The sequence below is a fragment of a genome, unplaced genomic scaffold (genome assembly GCF_019419815.1).
Source record: "Pyrus x bretschneideri cultivar Hongxiangsu unplaced genomic scaffold, Pyrus_bretschneideri_v1 Contig21, whole genome shotgun sequence".
Taxonomy (NCBI): domain Eukaryota; kingdom Viridiplantae; phylum Streptophyta; class Magnoliopsida; order Rosales; family Rosaceae; genus Pyrus; species Pyrus x bretschneideri.
The window spans coordinates 2,378,266-2,396,179 of record NW_025999513.1 but is presented as its reverse complement, the minus strand read 5'-3'; the positions used below and the strand labels follow the sequence as shown (position 1 = coordinate 2,396,179).

Sequence of the window (17,914 nt, the reverse complement as noted above, 5' to 3'; positions counted from 1 at the left end):
TAAACCGCATATATAGGTATAGAAACTTTTAGGGCAGAAATGGTAGTTGCTTGACTGTAAATGCAGATGAATAAATATAAGGATGGACAGCTGTAAGGGTTTGATGTTTGGAAGACAAGGGGCATTCAAAGAGCATGACGCTAAAGGGTATGGGGAGGTGTGTAAATTGCTCCCACATTCACATTTTCAACCCCAAAAAGCACGCTGCGTTGCTTGCTTGCACGAGGAGGCCAGGACTAACAGCGTCTTACTTGTATCTTTTCGTTTTAATTTTTCTGCTCTTTCTTATTCTGATATGTCGTACCACAATTCCAACTGTTTGATTTTTATTTAAATGAATTAGTTTCACATTTATTTTAACTTTTTTCAAAGTTAATATTTAAATTACGTAAATTATAAACATTTTGAATTATCGTGATATTGGAGGATGAGAATAAAAACTAAAAAAGAAAAACGAAATTGGGCGAGCCAAAAGGTCGCTAGCACCCTTAGATTTCGAATACATAATACAATAACATTAGGTTGGTATTTTCAACGCGTTTATATAGATCGGTGTCTGCATTTTGCAAGTACGTTTTGCCTTTAGAAAAGGACCAATAGGTTTTCCAAAACTGCAAAGACAAAAAATATGGAACATGCTTCATTAAATAAAGGAAATGAAAGCTTAGCATTCAACATAACACTTATCGTGGTTCACACCATAAATGTCACTCCTTTATCAATGAATTAATATATATATATATATATATATATATTTTTTTTGCTTGCGAACCAAATCATGGTACGGCAAATTGAAAATCAGAACATCGGATGCAGTGGTGAATGCTTTTATCTGCTTGAGCTAAAACACCTTGAAAATTTTCATATCGACTAGATGCACTTATTTACCATCACATAAGGCCTACATTTACGTAGAACTTAAAATTTGGGGTTGAATGTTTCTTTGTTAGTTTTTTTATCGTGTTATTAGAGAACTCAAATTTTGATTACCTGTAAAACCAACTTCCATTGACTCTTCTAGTGCTTGAAACCCACGAACACTTCAATTTTGTTCATCATCTTCCGGCTAAAAAGCATTGACACATTCCAACTTTGCCAAAGACTACCACAGTCAAGTCACCTTCATATAAAATTACAAATCACCCTGTCATTAGTAAAACCTGGTGAAATAACATGCTCCTTGCTTCGATAGAAATGTAGAGTAACGAACCCGATTCGACAAGGTCCAAGTCTTCGAACCATAACCGACTCCTCAAGACTTACCAGGACTCCACCATCCCACAGAATCTGTTCAATGGCATCCACTGTTTCATTGGCAATCAGATCACAGCTAACATTTCATTAAGGAAAACAAAAATTACGGCTAACATAAAAACTAACAAGTAGGTCAGGAGCAAGGAAATTTGTTCCTTAAATTTATCCCATTTCTACAGCGTGAATGGATTGACGGCGTTACAAAACCAGTGAAATGAAATGTGTTGACATAAAAAACGACGACGCTATGGATCAAGTAAGTCACTTGTACAACGCAGTTCCAAAAAACTTAAGCAGTAAAGGTGCATCCCCGCAGCACAAATGCCTAGAGGCATGTATGTCAAATGGAATAGATTATCTTAACTGGCTAGCTTCACAGCAAACGGGGGAAAAATGGATGCAAACTGTAGGAATTGCTGACAATCCCTTCACATTTTGTAACTCCCTTTTCAGATAGGTTGGCCTTGTGGAACGACTTGATCTTTAATCCACATGTAAATTGGAACCAGCACATAGTAAGCTCCCGCAGTTGCACCGAGAATGAGCCGAAAAAGAAACACCAAGGGATTCACAGGCTTCCTTACGTCCTCCACCTTTGTACCAAGCTGCACCAAGGAAAACATCGTAAAATGTGACAAGCGAATGTATCAAAGTGAAAATAAGCTTCCTAATATAAATCTACAGCATCTTCTGCTGAAAGTTGAATTGATAATCATCTAGGTACGTGTGTAAAACTAAAACCTCAATAGCACAGTTGAGCAACTTCTGATTAAATGGTCCTTACCTGTAACTACTCACAAAAAGAAGTTTCCTCAAATTTTCTTTTGAACTAAATCTAGTATGCGCCACATCTTCATTGTAGACCGTCATATGATCTCAATCCTAAAATCTTAGATTGTATTAAGGCGCATTGCTTCTTCCTGTTTTCTGTAATTGTGTTTAAAATCAACCAAAACCAGCGTTGTCACCACCAGCACCACTACTATTTACCAGTTGTTGCCAAATACCTTTACCACAGCCACTAGAAAACCCCCACCAACATCACTTTTTCCGCTAATTCAAGCACCATCGTGACTGCCCCAGAGTCACATCTGCCATTACGATTTCCTCCAGCATCACCATTTATGTCACAATCACCACCATTGTCACACACTGACACTCGTAGCTAAGCTAGTACAAGAACTGACCACCATAACCTCCACGACCAAACAACAATTTCTATGGTTGTGTTTAAATTCCCACATATTTACTGTTTCCGGTAGAATTTTGAAACAATTATGAAGAAATAGGAGATAAAAAAAACTCCAATGACATTCTTGCAGCCACCTCCACCTCCATGGCCAATTGCTTCTTGTACCACAACCGACCACTATAGTCGTGTTTAATTTCCAAACACATCTAGTTTCCAAAACAATTTGGACACAAATATTAAAACAAAAAAGCATTAAGTTTTAAGAGAACAAGAACATGGAAAGACAAATGTATGCAAACATGCTATTAGGGTAATATGCAGAATCCATGTCATATCACCTTCCGTGGAACAAACTTAATTCTTAAGGTGCCAGCTCGAAAATGGAATATTGCCGCCTCTAGACAAAATATTTCAAGAGTATAGCAACAAGCAAGTCTCTAATTTGAATTGGAAGAAATATATTACCTGAAGAGGGGAGTTCCCACTTAAGGGCTTCACTCCTGTCACAGAGCAACCCATAATCAAGCCATGGCGGCGGACACCACGGTACCATTTTGGACCAATCCTTTTCAGTTGAACATCTTTGAAACCAGCATTTTTGAACCACTCAATGTACTCCTCCTCCTTTGGGAAGAGCATCCACACATCTGCAAAGAAACGAGACAGCCAAAAGGTTGGGTACACGGGGCCTATGAGGCAAGCCTTTCCTCCTATTTTTAGTACCCTGTATGCTTCCTTGATTCCACGCTGTGGGTCGGGCCAGTACTCAATACTGAGGAACAAAATAATGAAATGGTATAAGATAAACAGAACCAACAGCAGCATGTAGACTACTCATTTTGTATAGTATTACAGCACCATCACTGTAAACATATGCTTTGTATTGGAATACACCAAGTTTTAAGAATTGTAAAACGTAATATTCCCTTCAATTTTTCTTTGCAATAAGTACTTATCCTTCCATTAATTAAGATTAACCACATAACCAGTATATAATCCTTCTCATTCACCTCAATGAAATCTGATATAAGCAATAATAATCTTGGCTACATTTAGGATAAGATCGAAGTTCCAATCACAAAACTCATCTGAAGTTCACACAAATAACTCCATTGCTCAAAACCCCACTTGAAATTGCTTTAAATGGCAACAGAAGACACAGATTACAGGAAGCAAAACAAGCAGAAGTGTTACCTTCCAGCAGAGACATATCGATCTGCATAATCGGTTGGGAACGGCAGATCCTCCGCATCCCCTTCAATGATCTTACATTCTTTCAAGGGCTCCTTCTCCTTAGCCTTGGCAAGCTGGTGCGGCGATTGGTCGAGAATGGTCACATTCTTGGCATCCACATGCTTAACAATGCCAAGAGTCGTAAACCCAGTTCCACCTCCAACATCCACCACCACCATATTCCTATCGTAAAGATCCGCGGGCTCGAGCGCATCATTCCGCATATCCTCAGTCCAATGCCCCGGGTTTATAACATGATCATACACTATAGACAAAAACCTATAGAACCAGAAAGCCTCCTGCTTGTGCTGGATGAACCTAGGCTGGGAAGCAGGCCTCGACGATGACACACTGCATATGGGTCCCACCAAAGTTCTGGTCTTTTGACTTCTGCAGCCATAGCTCACTAAACCCTTGTGCGAAAAACCCCCATAAGGGTAATTTTTCCCACCAGACCCTAAGCCGTTTGGTGCTACTGCTACTATTCCATTGACAAGCTTGAGATTCTGAGGTCCGTAGAGCATCGAAATCGCCATTTTCCGATAAAAGAAGGAAAACCCACAATTTTGAACAGGTAAATTTACACTTGTTGTCACTGATTACTGGAAACTAAGGTGAAAAATTGCAGTGAGGATTGAGATTTAAAGTGAAGTGGGCATGCGAGCAGCAAACGTTGTGGACTGCTAGTAATTGGAACGGTGGGAATTCATATATGCCAGGATCGAGAAGGGAAAGGGATTGGGAAATTGGAAGGGTTACAGGCAGAGAGTGTGTAGGTGTGACTCTAGGTCCAACGCGCGCCACGTGTTGCGGCACTACTGCTGTTGCCCATCGTTATCGGGTGAACGGCCAATACGGCGACGTATTATTCCATCAGTATGGGACAAAGAATTTAGTGCTTCATTGGGGTGGTTGTCAGTCATGTGACATTTGCACAGGGACCAATCTTCACTAGCAATTTATTTTCAAATGACATGACAGGATAAAATTGACTTGTCCCGTTAATTTTGTTGAAAAAGTGAGAGAGTTTAATTCTTCTTCTTTAATTGCAAGGGCTAGTAAATTACGCATGGTGTAAATCGGAACGATTGAAATTTTGTAGAACCATGTGAAACTTAAACCGCATGAGCAGAATCATACTTCGGCCTTTGTAAGCAATTCCTTCAAACAACACCCAGAATCAGAACTCTCTTCTGATATTAGATATGCGGTGGAAGTGGAACCAAACAATACCGTCAGAGTAAAGCTTACAAGTGATATCACACAATATTATAACTCCATTCATTATTTAGGTAAGGGGACCCTACGATTGTGTATATAGGCGGCCCTTGCAGTTAGCACAGATGCCAGTCTATGACATCTCGGATGGCTTTGGAACTTCCCGCAGCTTGACTGAGTTTTCGAAGCAGTGGTAGAACCCGAAGTGGGGGAATCTCTCATACCATGTGTCTTGCTGCTCATGTGTATCCCAGTGCTCGCCGCTGCTGCTCTTCCCATACTTGTGAACCCACCCACTACCATTGTGGCCCTCGCCCCATGTCCGGTTCCAGCGCTCTCCAAACTTACCTTCCCACCATGTTTCCCCCTGCTTCACGCCGTGACCATTTGGATCAAAATGTTCATCCCATTTGTCACCCCATTTTGCCCAGCCATCACCCTCACATCGCTCAGCCCATTTGTCAGTGTATTTTTCGCTGCCACCATGTCCATCATACTGTTCGCCCCACCTGCAACAGATGCAAAGCATGTCAAGATATGAGCACGTTGATTGACAAATCTGCAGGAATATTACAATTTCTTGGAATCTACTGCCATGCGGAAACAATTTGACCGGACGGCACGAATAAATGAGACAATGTTACTGGGGGCATGGCATCAAACAGTTAATCAATTTAATTCAGGGAGTTTGGTACCTTTCATGCCAGATGTGAGCATGACCAGCCTCAAGGGGTGTGTTTGGGTCAATACTACACCACTTATGAGCCCATTTCTCTGCCTGGCCTGAGGCATCATAGTGTTCCTTCCATTTCTCGTGCCACTCATCGCCTCTACCATTCTTTCCCCACTTGTCTGCAGTTTTCTCCATATGCACAAGTCCACAATTCTGCAATCAAATCAAAACTTTCTGTTCAGTTTGTTCTAAGATTTGAAACATTCATATTCTCATCAGACGAAACTAACATGCCCAAAAATGATAACACGACAAGAGATGACAGCTTTCCATGCATCTTAAAATCATTAAAAATAGACTATGCCTACAGAGATGCAGACAGATAGAGGGCCAGGGTTCTAAAACACATTGAAGACGGTTCGTGTACATTCAATATGTGCTGCCAGTTGGTGCAGGGAATAGGCATCCTCCCACAATCATGAAAGCATGAGGGTTTTCGGTGTAAAACAACATTTTTTTAACCAAAACATTTCATCGCCAAATCAAACCTAGCACAATTTATCTCATAAATTCATTTGGAAAATGAGTTAATAGACTCTAGGACCACTCTCTGAAAAATAATATCAACTCTGTTGGCAATAGCAAAATTGTTGTTGAGAAGTCAATGGTACGACAAATAAACTAATTGCTACATAAAACTTCTTATGGCAATCCTGTTGATGGAAAACAGCATTTCTAAGGGGCATTTCCTCGCTTTTATGAACAGGAGCCTGCATTTACATAGATTAATATAATTTATAGCTCAAAAACTACACAAATTGAAACAAATTCTAAAAGTATGTCGAGGAAGCAATTTAGACTTGCAATCACAGCAGAAGCTAGGTAGGGTTGTTTCTGACTGGAAAGCAAAGCTAAAATCGATTAAGATTGTGATATTGAAAAAGAAGGGGAGAAACATTTAAATTTAGTTTGAAGTAGCAGTGTGTGTGGAATAACCTGCCACATAGATTCCGTCCAAAATTCACGCCAGACATTTCCAGTTGCATTACGACCCAATTTTTCTGAACCAAGCTCCTTGTGACCAAACTCATCCGCAGCCTCCCAGTACTTATCTTGCCATTCAGTTACTTGGTCAGCACTAACACCTCTGGTCATTGTCCATTTGCAAATCACCCCATCAGGCCTTTGTTCAATTCCGGATTCCTTCCACCACTTAGATCCATCTGTATTCACTCCATATGATGACACCTCATCCACCGCATCAAGAGCTTGAGCTGCCTCTGCTGCATGTGCTGAAAACTCATCACCAAGTTCATGTTCCTCTTTCGGGGAAAGTGCCCCAGAGACGTCCACTTTCTCAACCTCCATCAGTGACTGGAGAGGAGGAAGAGGAGGGTTTCGATTGGGTTCTTGAAGCTTACTCTCTAAGGGAATTGAGAGATAATCCACAGATCGCTCTTTCTCCAAGACAGGATTGCTGACATTTAGCTGTGCTGAAGTTTTCATTGCTGTTGGCAAGTCAATGACATCGTCTGAAACTTTATCACTACCCTGAGGGGGTTCCCAGGACCAAAAATCAGGACCTGGAGTCCAGGTTCCTGAAATTTCCGATTGAGGCACTGGCACAACTACACTCCTAATCTGTGCTCCTGTTGAAATTAAATTTTTTTGATAACGAAATGCTCAAATTACTGACATGCAAGTTATAAGAAACAAAAACAAAAAGTATTCAATTCAATTGATCACAAAATTCAGATGTTCATCCACTACCTTCTAAAAAAATACCAAATCAGCATGCCATTACTTACCACCCCACCGTAACTTAAAGTTCTACCCCGTCGATTGCAGGGTGTATATCCCTCGTATTATCAAATGCCAACATATGTTGCAAATTCACAACTCTAACTTTTACAAAGCCATTTACAATTTGATATAATGCGATCTCCGTGAAACAATTAAGCCATTTACAATTTGATATAATGCGATCTCTGTGAAACAATAATCCCATCAGCATCAAAACATATGCAGGATATCAAACTCTAACTTTTTTGTTCTTGGAAATTCTGGACTTTAATTAACAAATAAAACAGTGATCAATATTTCTCGATAGCATCAAATGTACCTCAAAACTATACCTATCTCTATCTTCATTATCCCAAATCAAAATCCCATATTTAAACAAACAATCAGAAATTCAAATTGCCTAATTAAAAATAAAAAACAATGTCCAAATCTTTACCTTCTTGACGAGCCCCAATTGTTCCGTCACCACCCCCGCCACTCCCACCACCGGAACCTCCGCGATCCCCCGCCTCAGTCCTCAACTCCTTATTCTTGTCCTCCAAAATGGCGCGAGCAGCCGCGATCGCGGCCGCAGCTCGATCAACAACCTGCATTCGCTGAACCCGGTCCCTTTCCTCCTTCGAAACCTCCAGAATCTTTTGGAACTCCTCGCTCTTCTTCTCCAATTCCTCAACAGGCTCCACACTCTGATCATCAACATCGATTTTTGCAGAGTTCTCAACGATCCTTTCGAACTCGGCGACCTTCTTGTCATTCTCGACGGCCTTCTTCCACATGCCGAGGTACGAGTCCCCACCATCGGAAACCCTAATCCGCAAACTTTCCCTGCCTGTAATTTTGGCTCTCCCAAACGGCGCCATTTTGAGGGATTCTAGCGGAAGAATGAGCGGGTGTTTGTGCTTGTGGAGGTAGAAATGGGCGGCGCGTGGAGCACAGGCGCCGAGCTGAGACGCCATTTCGTGCGGTGGAGGGAAAAGCTGTTGCCTGTTGGCGGAGAGAGTGGAGACAGTGGAGCGAGCGAGCGAGGAGACTTGAGTTACTGGAGAAGAAGAGACAAGTGGCGGTCGATATTTCAAGTGTTTATTTTATTTTATTTTATTATTATTATTTCTTTTGTTTTTTCCTGCTTTTTGAAAAAAAGGGGAAAAGGTGCCGTGAGATTGGAGGAAGGTTTAGGGTGCGTTTAATTGATAGTACGTGGACACGTGGCGGGAACGGGAGAGAGATAAGGACGGTGAGTGACGGAAAAGGATGGTGACGTTGGATTCAAAATCCCGAGAGTCTCGGACCGTCCACGACTTGGATCCTGACGCAAATTGAGATAAGGAAAAAATTTGTAACTTAAATGATCTGTAAATAATAAAAATAAACATATTTATTTAAAATTAAGTAATAAATTTTTTTTGAAACAAGTACGATATTCATTAAAGCAAACAGAATGCGTACAAAATAAGGATAGTATGCTAGTTCTTCGGTACATTTATCCAATAAAATTAAGTAATAATTTAATTATTAGTATTTACGTTATTTAGTACCAAATTTTATAATGAGCTTAATTTTTCTAACATTATGACAAACAGTATGCTCAATTATACATTGATTGTTATGTCCAATCAATAAAAATAGCATGATGACAGAATAGGCCTTAATGTTAAAGTACAAGAATAGTTGATGTCGGCGAAATAATGGGTTTTCAAATGTTTTAATATTCTGAGCAATTGGACATTGATCAAAGTAAGAAAGTTGATGTCGACAAATAGTATGCTCAATTATACAGTGATCGTTATAATGCATCTTCTACTTTTAATAATCTGATCAAAATTCAAATGTTTTATTCACTTGTTTCACGATTCAATCCAATATTAAGTAATCAATTCAACCATTCATTGTTACAAAAAAAAAAAAAAAAAAAAAAAAAAAAGGATCAATTCAACTATATTGTATAGGCATATATTCTTCACATCAAATTTATCGACAGAGAATATATAAGGGTTACGCCAATTTGCAACAAACTCCTCTACCCGTAAGTTAATTACGGTCTAAATTTGCAAGGGCTCCAACTCCTTGATGCCGCAATCTAATCTACCAAGGCTCACATACGTATTCGGATTGAACATATGAAATTTTGGAGCAACACACAATTATTTGTATTGTGTAATTGTTGAGCAACATCAAACGATCTTCATTACCTCTTGTTGAGTAATTCCCAACATATCTATTCCATTCTTCCAATTACGCATGCAAAATCAAGTGAGCAACTTTCCGCTACCAGAATTTGAACCAAAAACTCAAATTTCAATTTTTACTTTGGCTCATAGATAAATTTGTCGACTATTAAGAAAAAGAAAACATACATACCATTATATGGTCTCAATTCTCAACCACAGTGTTAATCTCACCTGAAGACAACAAGTGGCTCAATTACATATTGGTTAACGGGGTATATTCTCACTCACCACCCTTAAGTGATGGTAACGCTCACAACCCTATTTATTACCGTTGGATGTCGTTGGATGACTATATATAAGTCCAGAAAGGATGATATTGGCGTCCAAGTACTCCACATTTGCTAATCATTTGAATTCAATTTTAGACCTAACTTCTTTCATGCAACACAATTCTACAGGTAGTTTTTAATGGCCAGGTCGATTTGAGTGGTTCGACATATACCAAGATATTCAAGAAGGAAATAAGCGTAGTGAGTGTTGCTGGGAAATATTTCCTATCGGGCCATGCAAGTTAAGCTGGGAGCATGACAAGAAATGGTGCCGATGACGATTTCAATAAGGGGAATGATCATGCAAACTGATTATTTTACCAAGTCTTAGTTACTTTTATGTTCACAAGTAATGGATTGTCTTGATAGTTACGGTCTTTTCACTCAATTCACTGCTTCTTGGATTCAAACCTTCTCCTATTCATAATTTAGAATATCCCTTGTAGTAAATTAAAAATAAAAAAAATAGGAATCTTCAATAAATTAATTTAAGGGGTTTTCGAATTCGATAGTTGTTTCCAAATCCAAATGAAGATATTATCTTTGATGTGTTAACAAAGTTATAAACAAAGGTTCTCGTAATAATAAAAGCTTAAAAGTAGCTCGGAAAAAGGATTTTGGGTTTGATGATGAGGAAGAAGAAACTTAACAAAGTTTTAAGCAACTTATCACAACTGGTGCTCTTGTTGTTTTAGTTGATTTTAATTGTTTTTCTTCAAATTTATCCATATCCTATTGGTGGTCACAATTATCCATGTGAGTGTTGGAACTCTTTGTCAGTATGAAAATATTTTTGAAAGCTTTAAGTAGGCATTAGGCTCTTTTAAATGAGTTATTTGTTATCATCAGGCGTGCCACTATTAGCCAAAATCATCATAAAGGTTAAACAATTTTATTCTTAGATTGTGAACTTGCCCCACAAATAAATTGAGCTTCTAATCAGAAGATTGTGTATAGATGTGTTAAATGTTTGTTAAGTTCTTTTCCATGCCTTGTTAAGGCAAGGACTTTAATTATTTTCTTTGTGTATGCCAAGTGATAATCATAAACTGATCGAGTCTTGGTTCAACTTAGTATGCAATTCTCATATAAATGTAAGAGCAAGATTTATGACAAGTTATACGAAAATGAAAATGCATGAAGAAAAGGGAGTTATATACTTATCAAATATTCAATGACGAAGTAATAACTTGAAAGGAAATGCAAAATACAAGCGATTGGAAAAAGGTTAAACCTATTCGGGCAAGTTCCTACTACTAGCCAGGCAAGTTTTTTCTAGTAACTAAAGTGCTTTGAAGTAAGTTTTTGTATAAGAAATCGATACTACATGCAATGTACAAGAGATTGTAAAAAAATAGGCTGCATAGTTTTAAAGTCTTTTTCATGTGAAAAGTTCGATGTCTTTGTCTTCTGCCTTTCTGCTGTTTTTTTATAAAATAGACTTTCCTTCTAGTTTAAGCCTTTCCTTCTTCGATTAATCTGATTTTAACCCAGTTGCTAATGTGACTCTTGTTAGAGAATAAGAATTTACATTGAAACTTAGCTTTTATCCACCATAAACTGCCAAAAAATGCTATCGGAAAGCACTTTTGTTCTATAAAATCGACAAAGTCAACTTTGAAGAGGGTCTTGTTACCCATAAATTCCCATTAGTACCTTCAACTGAGAAATATCCATTAGTGTGAAAGAGGGTATTGTCACCCATAAATGTCATGTGTAAAGTACTTGGAAATCTTCGAGCATGCACATCATTCATTTTGTTTAAAAATAAATACTCAATAGTTCCTTGAATTGAGAAATAAATGGATTGGACCTTGGTCAGGCCCAATGCTCAAGTTCTTTCCAATAACCCTTATCAAAGCACTCAATCTAGCCGCTGCATAACGTAACTGCATTGGTGCAGGGCTTGCACCACAAATCTTTTTCACTCGTATTGATTTATAGAGAGATTTTTCATTGTGTTCAGATCCAGAACAAGAGACGGTATGTCTTATGTTATTATGCAAGTACAGAAAAGGTTTTTTTTTTCAAACATCTCTCCACTTGCATAATAATATATGACGTATATGCACGTGTTCCAAGCACATTGAAAAAACATTTTCGATTCCAAGTAAACATTACGCTACCATATGTGCTCAAAATTATGTCTATAAACATATTACTTTCCAAAACAATAATAAAACTTTGTTAGACGTCGAATAATGCCACCATCTACTGAACCATCTTTTCACCCGCGTACCGCATCATGACTAACATAATAACCTGCAAAAGTCGACGCTGCAATATTACCACTGCAAGGCTAACAAGTTTTCCAATTGATGAGGGCAAAACATTGATGGCAGTGTCGGATAGATCCAAGTTTGTTAAGCATTCCATAATAGTCCCAATCCAGGGAAATAGTGGAACATTCTACAACCCCCAAGATTTGTATATTTTGCAGATTTCAAATTGATCACTTTTCGAAACCTACAAAGGTTACGGCATCCTTTAATACTCAAGGCAGCAAGATTACTAAGGTTTCCAACAGATTCATGAACCTCAACTAAACTTGTATAGTAGTTTAGATTCAAATCCTCTAAATTTGGGAATCCAGAGGCGTCGGGGAATTTTTCTAGCATTTCACAAAATTCCATATTGATATATTTCAGATCTTTCAACCCCTGTAATGAAAAAAAAAAAAAAAAAAAAAAAAAATTGTAAATATTTGGAAACTAAAGGATCACATGATAAAGTCTTTATCATAAAGATCAAAGAAAACCACAACCTAGTTCCAAAGTATGTGTGTGTGTGTGTGTGTGTGTGTGTGTGTAATGTCTTGATATAAAAAAGGATGAAAACAGATTTAAAACAATACCTTGAATCCATCCCCAGTTCTGACATGCGGCTGTGAGGTATATTGAGTTCAACAAGCTTCTTTGGATGAAGATTTAGCGGCAAAGATTGGAATGGGAATTTCGGCCAATCAATAAACCTTAACTCACTTGGTAGGTAGCCAATGTCTCCAGAAAAGTGTGCATTGCTGTTTATAGACATTTTAAGATTTCTCATCTCTGAGAAGGTTGAAGTAGTTGCACTCAATGGTGTCCCATCAAGATCGGGAAACTTTACAATGATGCTCTTAATTTTTCTTGTTCCCTAATAAATAAAAAAAACAGTAGTAGATGTTCCAAAACATCATAATATATGTACTGAAATCGGTAAGATTTAAAAGATTGTCCACATCACGCACACGAGACTTGGTTCCAACTGGGTGCTTTGCCACATTAAGATCGGTAAGATTTAATAAATGTACTGAAATCTCTTCAATGATTTTATCAATGAATTTAGATTCATTTCTGTAATTTAAAAGAAGACAAAACATTTAGTTCACAGAACTTTTGTATATACTTGTTTACAAATTGCAAAGAGTATAAAAAAGTATCAAGATTAAAAAAAACATTTAGTTCAAGGAATTTTTGTATGTGCTTATTTAAAAACGTAAAGAGTATGAAGAAACAAAAAAAATACAAAAAACAAAAATACAAAAAAAAAAAAAAAAAAATACAAACAAAAAAAAAACAAATGAAAAAGGAAAAAGGCTAATGGTGAACTTCCAAAACATCATAATATATTCTCTAATAGCGAACTTTCAAAAGGATACAAAACAAACCAAACAAACCATCGTAATATACATCCTCTAATTCTTTCAAACAAATTAGATAAAATAGTGTACCACGAAATAGTTGCTAGTGAACTTCCAAATTATAATAATTAAACAAAATCTAAATAAAATAAAATGTCAATTTCATGTCAATCACTTGAGGCTTGGCTTTAATTACAACCGCACCACCTAATTTCAAGAGTGTGATCTCCATGTTTCAGAAAAGGGGTTAAATTCATATGAAAATATGCTATTGCAATAGAGTTAATTAGTTGAAGAAGCAGAGCTAAGGTTTTCCCTAATAATAAAGGGCTCATAATAAAGTTTAAAAGCCACAAGAAATATACCCGCCCACGAAGTGACACCCAGATATATTTGCTGTCTCTGTAAGAGCTGCTTTCTATCTCAGTGATAATTATGAGATTTTTACTATGGAGAAATGCAGAGAAAGCAAGAGAGAATTCGAAGAGAGGAAGTAGTGAGAGAAACTATGACTTTTCATATATCTAAACTATTACATCATTTGTCTTTTATAAATACAACCACACATAACTAACTTCTAGACTCACCAATGCACTTAAGACACATAGCAGTACCTAACAACTCTATCAACTAACAATACATCATTTATTCCAACATTCCCCTCAATCTTATTCTGGACATTCCCAAGCTTAAGATTGATGGAAAACACAAACCCTTGGTAAGGATATCAACAAACTGTTCTGATGATAACAAACTGCAACAAAATTGTTCCTTGCTAAACCCTTTCACGCACAAAATGACAGTCTATTTCGATGTGTTTAGCTTGAGAATGCAAAATGGGATTAGTTGCTAGAACCATGCCATATATATTGTCACAATGAAGCAATGGTGTAACTAAAGAAGAAAAAGACAGATCCTTGAGTAATTGTTGAAGCCATACCACCTCAGCAGTTGTAGTTGCCATTGCTCTATACTCTGCCTCAGTAGAAGAATGACTAACAGTATGTTGTTTCTTCGAACTCCAAGAAATGAGATTGTTACCTAAAAACACAACAAAACCAATTGTTGACCTTCTATCATTGAGATCCCCAGCCCAATCAGCATCTATGTAAGCTCTAATATCTAGATTTCCAGGTTTAAAACAAGGGACTATAATCCGAGCGAGTCCCACCCAAGGTCATTAAACCTAATCTTGTAGCAGACCAAACAAGGGACTATAGTCCAGTCCAGTCCAATCCTCCCTAATCCTGTCAAACAAACAGGCCCAAAGAGTACTTTTACAAAGTTGTGATCCAAAATTCAAGTCACTTCCAACAAAATAAATAAATAAAAAAAAAAAAAAAAAAACAAAGCATCATAGAATTCATGTTAGTATAATGTTTGACAACATATTCCAAACAATCTAAAAATTGTTATGAGTGTCTTATGAATAGCTTACTTGCATGAGTGTATATGATTGGTTTGATTCCTGCAAGTACATTCTTACATTTCAAATGTCATTTTGACAGAAGGTACAACCTGCAAATTTATAGAGAATAAACAAAGAGAACAAAAGGGATAAATACAACAAAAACAAAAATATGAAGTGTTAATGCAATTTTCAACACATGCATAACAGAAAATTGCTACTTGCATATGATGCAGACAAAAAGACTAATCTAATGCATAATCAAATCAGCCGAACTCTGCACAATTTATGACAAACTATAAATTTTGAAGTGGTAAATCATATCAGACCAAGGTTAGAAATTATACCTTCAGTTTCATAGTTTTTATAAATGTATATGATGCAACTTGTTAACGAAATGGAAATTAAGAAAAAACAAGGACAAATCACAATAAAACTGACGACGCGATCAAGCTTCAAGTTAGACAACAAGAAATTACAGAATTACAAATCGTAGCAAATAGATGGAGTTTTCTAGCTCATCAATGTTGAGCTTCAAAGCATACATAAACTTCAGAAATTCAAACAACAAAAGAAACAAACTTAGAGTTGTGATTGATAAAAATCTAACCATATCCTACTGAATCCTAACCCTAGCAAATCAAATCACTACGAGTAGACAAATTTCTTAGCGATCAAAATTTGGAGATTGCGATCTCAGGACTCAAAGATGAAAATTAATTTACTGAAATTCTAATGTATTTTGTTTTTAATGACGATTGCAGTTGTCACAACTATTGAAATTTTGAGAATGAAAAGAACTCGGAGATGGACATTGTAGAATAAAAAGCTCGAAGAATCGGACATGAAAATAGTAGAATGAAGCCTTAAGAAGCAGAGATGGAGGCGATGAATTGCGATGGCTGCCAAGTGAGAGAACACGCCAGTGTTTATACAGCGAGCTATGTGGTCTTGAATGCTAGGGTCAGTGTCCACAGGGAGAAGCAGGGGGTCTTTCATCTGAGAAACTAGTTGGTACTAGTTGTTTAGGGAGTAATTTCTTGGATAACGTGGTAGCAGACAGTAGTACTTCATCTGTTTTAAATATGAATTCATGGAATCTCCCATATAGGTCATCCCTCAACTGTTGCATGTCTTATATTATTCTCTTAAATTTGTTGTTAGTTTTAGTCTTAATAAAATATTCAACCCAATTAATCAATTTCTCTTTTAATAATGTTTTGCATGATGAATCGTTTAAATTGCTTTCAATCAATCCTTGTGGGATTGACCACGTCTTTGTCCTTGCTATATAATATTGTTGATCTAATATGCCTATGAGTATTTAATTGTGTTTAGTATATCTATTTTAACTAGTGAAGTCAGAAATGAAAATAATTTCAATATTATGTAAAATTAGTAAAGTTTATCATTAATACATAAATAATTACTATGTAAAAATATATATAAATGAAAAATATTGAAATTTTATAATAAATATATAAATAACTAATATATAATTCTATTATAAAATTTATTATAAATATTTTGATGTTAATATGTATTATTTATTAAATAAGGATTGTATAGGTTAATATGTCGTCTTTTTTTTTTTCTTGTTCATACGCATCTGCGTAGACTTTTTCGTATCCGTGGAATGTCAATTCAATCTTAGATTCATTATGTTTATTAACTTTTTAGATATACTAATTGCATGGAGGGCGTTGAAAATCGTTTGATGACGTCAATCATTGAGTCTTAAAGAACATCAAAGATATCTAGCTAATAGCACATGAAAAAAAAACAAGAAACTCCAATTGGCATCCCCTGTAATATACAACAACAAATTCTTGATATTTATTTCATATTCATTTTTTTATTTTGATTATACTAATGCAAAAACTAATTTCTAATTTCTAAATTTTTTAACTATGCAACAATGGTTCCCGGTAATAAACAAGAACGGATTCATTTGGGTAACTATAATGCTGAGGTTGACTCTACTAATATACAACAACAAATTCCTAGTATTTAGGCACAATTTCTCTCTTTGTATTTCTTTCACACTTAAAAAATTAGGTAATTTCTTTTGTTCAATACTCTCGTATTAAAGTTATTTTTATTAGTAGTCTTACGAAATATTAAATTCTCACAACTAAGTATATTAAATATTAAACACAAATTTTTTAACTAACAACTTCATAATGTGGTCGATTTATTAGAACAAGTTGAGCTTGAAGCGCGAGTTTAAGGGTTCTATAGCACAAATAGGGATGACCAAACCTCTGCTAGAATGCGTACTCATATAAGACAATTGGCATGTTTGATGAGGTCAGAACTATCTAATGGGATACATTCAATTCCTTTCTGCAATGGTGAGCTTAATATGTAATTCAATAATATATATATATATATAATTAGTTACAAAGAAAATTCTTATACTAGGTTGCTAATTACTTGCTCCAATCACATGTCCGTACAACTATGCACAATTGTTTACTCAAACAACTTTGAATATGTGTTGCTTGAAAAGGAGAGTTGCTCTACCCCTAATATAGTCTTTATCAGTAATGGTTGCTCTATTCTCTAACCAAACAACTGAGGGTAGACACTTTAGACAAAATATTTGAGTTTACAATCGTATTTGCATTCACTTTAATGGGAACACACGTGGATGAAAGAATAAATATTGGTGGTCGCGCAATTTACACATTTTTTGCTCAGGTGCAATATATCATAAGATTGATGGACTTTTTCCAAATCAAAGGAACAGACCATGATTTTTACAAGCTTATATATGTGACAGTAAGTATGAAGTTGAAAACCGAATGTGTGAAAGTGAAGTTTTAGATAGCGTGTGGTTGAAATGATACAACAGATCTTCTATGACCATAATTCTTTTGTCCATACATTGCGAAGACTCGGACAACACCAAGATTTGCCCAAGTGCAAGTTGATTCTAAAAGGGCAACCAATAGATTGGCGTCAATATAATTTACCACTAGTATCACAAGTTGTTGCAATTATAATAGATG

At 36.5% G+C, this 17,914-nt stretch overlaps 2 protein-coding genes across 4 annotated transcripts; both read right to left on the bottom strand.

Moving 5' to 3' along the window:
* Nucleotides 1-811: 811 nt before the first annotated feature.
* LOC103964755 (2-methyl-6-phytyl-1,4-hydroquinone methyltransferase, chloroplastic-like) lies at nt 812-4,463 on the bottom strand. 3 transcript variants are annotated; one of them, XR_007258509.1, is made up of 5 exons: nt 3,641-4,463; nt 2,912-3,218; nt 1,619-1,859; nt 1,211-1,304; nt 812-1,120 (listed from the first exon to the last, which is right to left on the bottom strand). XR_007258509.1 is itself a non-coding variant. In XM_048584564.1 (3 exons), exons 1-3 carry the CDS (start codon nt 4,213-4,215, stop codon nt 1,704-1,706), a joined length of 1,038 nt encoding a protein of 345 aa, XP_048440521.1. In that variant the 5' UTR covers nt 4,216-4,463; the 3' UTR covers nt 1,384-1,703. The 3 variants fall into 3 exon arrangements, 1 of the variants encoding a protein (XP_048440521.1); XR_007258510.1 differs by having other exon boundaries at nt 1,211-1,287; XM_048584564.1 differs by lacking the exons at nt 812-1,120; nt 1,211-1,304 and having other exon boundaries at nt 1,384-1,859.
* A 393-nt stretch (nt 4,464-4,856) lies between these two features.
* LOC103964754 lies at nt 4,857-8,440 on the bottom strand. Its single transcript, XM_009377725.3, has 4 exons — nt 7,810-8,440; nt 6,567-7,219; nt 5,593-5,783; nt 4,857-5,406 (listed from the first exon to the last, which is right to left on the bottom strand). Exons 1-4 carry the CDS (start codon nt 8,327-8,329, stop codon nt 5,031-5,033), a joined length of 1,740 nt encoding a protein of 579 aa, XP_009376000.2. The 5' UTR covers nt 8,330-8,440; the 3' UTR covers nt 4,857-5,030.
* Between the last annotated feature and the right edge of the window lie 9,474 nt (nt 8,441-17,914).

Bases quoted from the DNA above. Each gene is read 5' to 3' on its own strand.
- LOC103964755 (XM_048584564.1), bottom strand. From the start codon at position 4,215: ATGGCGATTTCGATGCTCTACGGACCTCAGAATCTCAAGCTTGTCAAT. The intron at 3,219-3,640 runs GTAACACTTCTG...TTTGTTCCTCAG, and splicing joins CGATATGTCTCTGCTGGAAG to TATTGAGTACTGGCCCGACC. The intron at 1,860-2,911 runs GTAATATATTTC...TCCTTGGTGCAG, and splicing joins GTGGGAACTCCCCTCTTCAG to CTTGGTACAAAGGTGGAGGA.
- LOC103964754 (XM_009377725.3), bottom strand. From the start codon at position 8,329: ATGGCGTCTCAGCTCGGCGCCTGTGCTCCACGCGCCGCCCATTTCTAC. The intron at 5,784-6,566 runs GTTATTCCACAC...ATTTGATTGCAG, and splicing joins GGACGGAATCTATGTGGCAG to AATTGTGGACTTGTGCATAT. The intron at 5,407-5,592 runs GTACCAAACTCC...CATCTGTTGCAG, and splicing joins GCTCACATCTGGCATGAAAG to GTGGGGCGAACAGTATGATG.